At 36.4% G+C, this 8,881-nt stretch overlaps 1 protein-coding gene across 1 annotated transcript; it reads right to left on the bottom strand.

Moving 5' to 3' along the window:
* Positions 1-7,627: 7,627 nt before the first annotated feature.
* Positions 7,628-8,563, bottom strand: LOC101080738 (olfactory receptor 5L1-like). The gene has a single exon (XM_003993270.2). The coding sequence runs from the start codon at positions 8,561-8,563 to the stop codon at positions 7,628-7,630; it is 936 nt and encodes a 311-aa protein (XP_003993319.2).
* Between the last annotated feature and the right edge of the window lie 318 nt (positions 8,564-8,881).

Here is an 8,881-nt window from a genome sequence, read left to right as displayed (position 1 = left end):
AAGTAATTCAAAAGGTTAAAGACTCAGTGGATCCCACTGACCAAAACTGACTTAGGCATCAGTAGAAAGCTTGAATGATTCCAACCCTTATCTATCACTTTATCTATGATTAAGTTCAGTTTCTGGGTGGAATTTAAGATAGATTCAATGATATATTTCAAAGCCATACAGACACTAGCATCTGTTCTCTGAAGAAACTTAATAAGCTCTGTTCAGGAGAGTAACACCTACTCTGATGCTCCAAATACTTTTTTGTTTTTTTATTTTTACGTGACTCTATCAGGAACATAAATTTGAAACAAAGTTTTCTCATATTCTATTATGGAAAAGTGTGATAGAAATTTTGATGTTTGTAGCTCACAAAAACTCGTTAAAATCTGAATTATGAAACAAGAGATTTAAAATATACATTGAAAGTGAGAATTGTGCCTATCAAATCCACTATGTGGTTAATTGATTTACTAGCTTAATTAATTATGATAATAACAATCTATGCTAATAAAGATTCAGAGAGATAGATCTCTTGAATACCTTTTTCTGGAAAGTAATGAAGGGGTATATATCCAAGTCTTGACCCTGACAACAATAAAAGCTATCTGATATTTTTTTGATAGATTTTATTCCTCATAAGCTATTAAAAGATATTTAGTTACATTGATAAAGTTGTGAAAAATCATGTCCAAAACTGTATTGCATTACTGTTTATAATATTTACCATAAAAAATATTTTCAGAAGTGGAGCAAGTGTTAAACTTTGGGGCGTCATATCTAGGACAGAAAATTATCATACTATGTAAAATCCCTTTTATGAGGTGTTTTTTTTAAATAAAAAGGATACTGAATAGTACACTCAGCATATACATATAGACGCAAATGAAGATGCACCCATAGAGATATGAATACACATGATAGAGATTGTTTAAGTAGTTGGTTGCAAAAATGATTACATTGTATGCTCTATATAAGGGAGATCTACCACTGAGGCCCTTCTTAAAGGAAAAGGCAAATAAAAATTGAGGGATTCTATTCTCTGCTCCCACTTCTAGACAGCACAAGGACTAGAATCATGACTTCTCCACTTATGCGTAATGAAAATTGAGTGAAGAGGTTCTGGAATGGAAGCATATCTTGGTATCTTCTCGGTCTCTTGAGCGAACCTTAAAGACATGGAAACATATCACTTCCCTTAAGTCACAGTTTTCCATTACCTGACCAAGAACAAAAACAAAACAAAGCAAAATACCTGACCTACTTGCCTACTTCTCAAAGAGGATATTCAACCTGGCAAATGTTTTGCTTCATAATCTCCTAGGCTGATAATAAGAAACCATTTCATAACAAACCCAAAACAAATCCAAAAGAATTCATCTCTTTTTCTAACCACAGAGAGTTCATAAGTCCTGACTCTCGATAACCATCTGGCAGGAACAGAAATGCAAACCTCAGCATTAATATGAAAACTAAGGACGCTCTCAATGGTCATACATGTTAGATGCTGTGATAGAGATCGGTCTGAAAAATGGGTGGTAAGAGATGAGAGAGAGAGCGAGAGAGAGAGAGAGAGATACCATTTGTTTATTTAGCATTCTTTTACACACATCCATGTTTTATGTTACAGAGAAAACGGTTCCAAATTCACCATTAATTGTTTCTGAATACCAAAACACAAAAGCACTCTAAACAGTAACTGCACAGAAATATGGGTCCTGTTAAAACATTCTCTAATTAGAAGAGAGTTGAGTTCAATATATCTTTAAAATAATTGTTTATGGACAAAATATATTCATTTCTATTTTCAAGTAACCAAAACCTAGTTCTTGCTAACAAACCTGAGTGACCTAGTTTTGTCCCTGGTGCTGAAGATATAAGATGTATATAGCAGGCAGACACTTACTTGTACTGTAATTTAAGCTCCTGGGGAATGGGCCCATTAAGCTCCAAAACAATTACTAATCTCTATGGTATAACAAAATATATAAAAATTAAACCAAGGTGATGTATGATATAACACAACTAATAGTTCATCTCTATGGAATATCATCAGGAAATTTATTTTTTAAATTATCCCAAATTGGGAAACAATGGTTTAAAACCACATATGCTTCCTCCCAGAATTTGTGGTGCTACGTGATAGAGGTCACATTAAGTGTCGTATGTGTGGGACACAGCTCATATTGCCATAATGACATGCCATGCATATCTCTTAGAAGTTCTTCCTTTCTTATAACATTACAACATCCCCTAGATTCCTGTAGGGCACGGGGACTACAGCTGCATCAGAATTCCTTTAAATAACAAAAAAGTCAAAAAAATAATGACTCCAGTGGTCAGAAAACCATATAATAACTCACACTTGCTATGTGTTGGAACCCATTCTAACTATTATACAAATATTCACTTACTTTAGCTTCCTAGTAACCAGCCAGGAGAGCAATTCCAGTTTTTATGCTTATCTTACAGGCGGTTGAAACTTGGACACATTCAAAATAAATGATCAATAAAAGAAATTGAGGTCCATCTGGTTTTCCACCCATATGAATGTATGGAAAAAAAAATAAATCCAGAGAGATTTCTGAGACTGCATTTTTTTTTCCAATGCATGTGCAATGGTGGAAGTCATCAAATGGGACCCCTCAGATATCTTTCCCAGATGTGTTCTTCTGACTTTAAAAGATCAATCTAGGCCACAGTTTTCCATTCGTCTCTGTGTATCACTGGCTGTGCACATAAATTTGTAAAGGTATATGTGGTAAAATGTAGTTTCAAGGAAATACATTGGTATTCTCTCAACTACCATATAATATGATTATATTTTACAAAATTGATGTGCCAAAGATGGCACCCAAGGCTGAGGAGACATTCCATCCGGTTCCCCATCTCCATCATTCTATGTAAGTGATATATTACATTGTTTTTCATATGTTAAACCAACTTCGCATTTCTGAGATAAATCTCCCTTGGTGTGGCTCATAAGCCTTTTTATGTTTTAGTGCATCTATTTTATCTTATTATTGGATACAAGGATTTGTTGAGAATTCTTGGGTTTGTATCCATGAGGGATTTTGCTTTCTGTTTTCCTCTGTGTGTTGCCTTTGTTTGGCTTTGGTATCAGGGTAATACTGATATAACTGCATGAATTGGAAAAAGGATCACGGTCTCTGTCTCCTAAATAAAGTAACTCACAATGGTACCATTGCTTATGTAGTTATTTAGTAAAAGTAACTGGTGAAGCCATCTGTGTAACAACCAGTGTTATTGCCTACATAGATATTTAGTAAGAGTAATTGTCTGGATATTGATGGAAGGAGTGTGAGAATATTTTCATTACAAATTGAATTTATTGTCACATATCTATTCAGATTTTCTACTTCTTTGTCATCTTGGGAAAATTTATCTTTTTCAAATCTGTCTGTATCATCTAAGTTGACTAAATTGTTGGCATAAAATTTTTGCAAGATTACTATCCTTACTAATTGTACTAATTTGTTTCTGGTTTCCTTTTCTCCTAGTAATTCTAGCTAAAATTTTGTCAATGGTAGTAATCTTTTCACAGTGCAAACTCAATGATCTCTACTTTTAATTTTTCTACTTTATTGACTGATAATCTGGTCTTTATTATAACCTCCCTTGTTCTTTTTTTCTTTTTCTTTTCTTTTCTTTTTTCTTTTTTTTTTTTTTTTGATTCTTAATGTGGAAGCTAAGATTCTAATTTTGAGAGTTTTCTTCATTTCTAATACAGTTATTCAAAGACATATATTTCCCTCTAAACACTTAGAAGCATCTATTAAATTTCATAGGTTAGTTTTCATTTTCATCATTGACTCCAATCAAGAACAATATAACATTTCTGCTACTTTACTACAAGCGTTCCAGGTAAGTTCAAATCAAGTGACAATGTGTAAAAGAAGGCAGTTTCATATACGTGAATATATGCAAATATATAAGATAGTTTGGGTCATAATTATATAGTTCTACTTCTGAAATAAGTTGACTTTAATTAATTACTGTAAGTTTAAGATCACAGAACCATTCCAAATTATTTCATGAACCAATATATGGTTATTATCCAGTGTTTATTTTACCCTCAACCAACACAGCTATTATTTTTTCTCATAATAATTTTCTGGACTAATTTGGGATTTACCAATGACAAAGAGTACCAAACAAAGGATACGTAAGTAATTCAAGCAAAATTAATGACAGAAGAAAGATAAATATGATGTCATAAGATTTTTGAAAATTAGACACCTTTATCTATGAGGCCATCTTATAATAAATGTTACTACTACCAGAGAGAAGCTAATCTTTCCTAATAGACACAATAACCTAAGTTTGATTAATTACTTGTTAAGATTATAATTTACAAATGACAATTTAAAACAACATTTAAGGAAAATAAATGTTTAGGGAGCCTAAAACATAGAACGTGAATATATTTGGTTTGTTTTTGTTCTCACTATTCTAGGAAACACGCTAGTATTTCTAAACTTCTTGTAATATTTGCACCCTCCACAAGGGAACTCTTTTTGAAGGAATTGAGAATAATAAGTGTATCTTATGCAAATTCTCATTCCTTCCAGCACCTAACAAGATACCTTGAATGCATATGACACAAAACAGTAGCTCACAATATTGCTGAATCATTGGCTTTATTATTCATGCTCACCTCTCAAATGTTGTTCCTGTTCTTTACTCCTGAATACACCTTGTGTCTTTCTCTTCTGTGTCTTTTCAAAACCTGCCCATCCTTCAAGTTCAAGCAAAGGATGCACACAATTATGAAATAATCTCTTTGATATCCACATATGATTTTGACGTGTCTCCTGACCAAACATTATGATATTTACTAATACTACTGGCTTGTGAGGTTTTTGAAAAGAAGACTATGTATTTCTTTCCTTTCATCAATTTCATTGAATTTAAACTGCAAAAGTGGCTGTGTATTTAACACCTGCAACCTATCGCTTAGCAGTGAAGAGAAGAGAATACAACTAGCATGTATTGCACATATACAAATGCCAGATATGCTGTCTACATTTTATTTTTTTTCACATTCCACTCCATGAGTTACATCACATTATATCATTTTTGTAGATAAAGACTGGTTCAGATAAACCAACTGGCCGATTTTATATTATCAGAGCCAGGTATGATTTCTCAGACCTAAAATTCATATTCTTCCCATTGTAAGTATTCTGTCTTTTGGACAATCTAAGTGATGTTTAAAAATGAGCTTGATTGACAGCTCCTTCAAAAATCACAGAAAGATGTTCTATAATAACAGAGGTAAGTGTTTACCATTCACTATGGAAAAAAAAAGTGTCTGACTGTGTCTTTCGTGTCCTTATATCTCAGTCTATAGATAAGGGGCTTCAACAAGAGGATCACCACCGTATATAACAGGTAACACTTTGTGTGCCTGGAGGTTTAGGAGGTAGGGCAGAGACTAGGAGAAGAGAATGGTGCCGTAGAAAACGGTGATCGGTCAAGTGTGAAGCTGACAGTTGAAGAGGATTTCTTGATGCTCACCTGATGAATGTGTCTGGAGAGGTGGCAATGAAAACCTCATAAGACAGGAGGAAGAAGAGCTCTGTGCTCACCTCATTGTGAGAAGCAGCGAGAAGCAACTGGCTGACATAAGACTCAGAACAAGAAAGAGACATTAGTGAGGAGAACTCACAGAAGTGACTGTGATGAAGCACTAAAAGATACCTCGAAAGCAGAACATGTGAGTTTCAGGAAACATGCTACTCCCCATGCATTTGATACAACCTGTAGTAGGGCACGGGGTTTCTGGGGCACAGCACCTGTGTAATGCAAAGTGTTGCAAATGGCCACGAAGCTGTCACACACTGTCATAGCAGAATTAATTCAGGAACCACAGGGATGTAACATAAAGTCCAGTATGCACCCTGAAAATGATTTTTTTTCAGGTTTTTATTTAAATTCCATTTAGTTAACATACAGTGTAATATCAATTCCAGATGTAGATTTCAGTGATTTATCACTTACATCCAACACCCAGTGCTCATCACAACTGCCCTCCTTAGTATCCATCACACGTTTAATCCATTCCCCCACCCACCTCCCATCTGGCAACATTCAGTTTCTTCCCTAGTTAAGAGACTATTCTATGGTTTAGCTCTCTTTTTTCCCCACTATATTCATCTGCTTTGTTTCTTAAATTCCACATATGAGGGGCGCCTGGGTGGCACAGTCGGTTGGGCGTCGAACTTTAGCCAGGTCATGATCTCGCGGTCTGGGAGTTTGAGCCCCGCGTCAGGCTCTGGGCTGATGGCTCAGAGCCTGGAGCCTGTTTCAGATTCTGTGTCTCCCTCTCTCTCTGCCCCTCCCCTGTTCATGCGCTGTCTCTCTCTGTCCCAAAAATAAATAAACGTTGAAAAAAAAATTAAAAAAAAATTCCACATATGAGAGAAAATAATATGGTATTTGCCTTTGACTGACTTATTTCACTCAGCATAATCATCTCTAATTCCATCCAGGTTGTTGCAAATAGCAAGATTTCACTCTTTTTGGTGGCTCAGTAATATTCCTCTCTCTCTCTAGATATAGATGATAGATATAGATATAGATATAGATACAGATATAGATATAGATATAGATATATCACATCTTCTTTGTGCATTCATCAGTTGGTTGACATTTAGGGTCTTTCCATATTTTGGCTTGAAAATGAAATATTTATGTTTTCTACAAATAGCTTAGAATTCCAATTTTAAGTGACAGCGTTTGATCCAAATGGAGAGTTATAATGGAGACAAAAATTGAGGAAACAAACAACAAAAATGTGACAAGTGACCTAAGTCAGAAATGCAGCTACTTGTAGTAAGGGTTATTCAATGATGGCAAATCTGTGTGTGTGTGTGTGTGTGTGTGTGTGCGCGCACACATGTGACCAAAAGTATATATGTAATATTAGGACAATATAAGGGAAGGAAGAGAGAGAAACAGAAAACTATTTATGTGCCAGGGATTATTCTAGGCTCTTTGCACATGACATGCAATTTAATTTTACTAACATCCATGTGAAGTAATTAAGATTAACTCCACTTTTTCAGATGAGATACTATCTGAAGTTCCAAAAACACTGTACACTGAGACAAATAATAAGGAAAACAAAAAATAAGCAATAAATGTATCAAAAAGAATAAAAAGATAAAAATGACATGTGTGCATGTGGAAATCGCACTCTATGTATCAACTGTTGGACAAAGATGTGTTCTTCATTGTAAAATGGCAGGAATTCAATTTTGAAAAGGAATGAATTTTCCATCATAGATACTGAAAGAGAGCATGATTCTCAAGAGTTCTTCATTAAGCTTATGAAGGTTATAGAGCAAACCAAACATGTCTTAGGAATCCATTACTCCTATCCATTTCAAAGATTATAGATTGAAGAAAAGAAAAGAAGTAGGCTTAAAATTTGAAATATACTCAGTCCTAACTTTGAGGCAAATGGAAGATTCATAAAGGTAAGTGAATCAAAAAGAATCGCTCTTAACTACCTACCCCCTGGCTCTACCCTCCACTCAAACACTACAACCACCCATTCACCGCTCAACCAGCCTGCCCTGTGGGAACTTGAGTCTCGCAAAGAAAATATTTTCTAGGAAAATATTTTGGAGCTCACCATTTTTCTGAGCGCTTCCTTCACATCCTTGTTCCGGAGGCTATAGATGAGGGGGTTGAGCATGGGAATCACTACAGTGTAGAACACCGTGGCCACCTTGTCAGTATCCATACTGTTGCCAGAACTGGGCCGGCAGTAAGTGAAAAGGATTGTTCCGTGGAAGACAAGGATGGCTGTGAGGTGGGAGGCACAGGTGGAAAAGGCTTTGCGCCTTCCCTCGGCAGAGTGCATCCTCAGGATGGTGATGAGAATTAGCAAGTAGGAGGTGAGGATGATCACAATGGTGGTGATCTCATTGAAGGTGGCCACGATGTACAGCAGCAGTTCATTCATAGTCACATCAGAGCAAGCAAGGGACAAGAGAGGAGGCAGATCGCAGAAGAAGTGGTCAATCACATTTGATCTGTAGGATGTGATCTCAAGAGCTAAACACAAGTGGATCAGAGAACACACCATCCCACACAGGTAGCAACAAGACACCACCTCCACACAGAGATTCCGGGACATGGTGACCGTGTACAACAGTGGGTTCCAGATGGCCACGAAGCGGTCATAGGCCATGACCGCCAACAGGAAGACCTCACTTACCACACATGTACAAAACAAGTAGAATTGCACGCTGCACCCCAGGAAGGAAATGGTTTTGTCCTCGTTTAAGATATTAGTTAGCATCTTTGGCACGATGACGGTGGAGTAGCAAAAATCCACAAAGGATAAGTGGCTGAGGAAAAAGTACATGGGAGTGTGAAGGTGACAGCTGACCTGAATCACTGCCATCATGCCCAGGTTGCCCAGCACCGTGACTCCATAGATGAGAAAGAACACAGAGAAGAGGGCAACTCTCAACTCAGGGGCTTCTGCGAATCCGAGGAGAATGAACTCGGTCACACCGGAGCAGTTTCCCTTGCCCATGGTCCCATTTGATTGAGGTTGGAGAAAAATATTTATAGTTATCCTCCACTGTATGATCTCAAATCCTTTTTTTTGGCAGTCTCTTAAAAAAAAAGACATGAAAACACGTAAGATAAGTTTTTCCGCAAAGAATTAGGACATGGCTTTTGTGAAGTTTAGGAAAAGTGCAGGCATTGTGGAAAGAGCACACGTTGATTCACAGATCACACAGAAACATCCACATCCATCACGGTGTATATGATTCCTTAAGCGACTCCTACACAATTTACAGCTTGACACTGAATCGCTAGAAAGACCTCAGACATAATTAGCCACAAT

This window comes from Felis catus, chromosome D1, assembly GCF_018350175.1.
Source record: "Felis catus isolate Fca126 chromosome D1, F.catus_Fca126_mat1.0, whole genome shotgun sequence".
Lineage (NCBI taxonomy): Eukaryota > Metazoa > Chordata > Mammalia > Carnivora > Felidae > Felis > Felis catus.
Note: the sequence above shows the minus strand (reverse complement) of the source record. Positions and strands in the feature narration are given on the sequence as shown.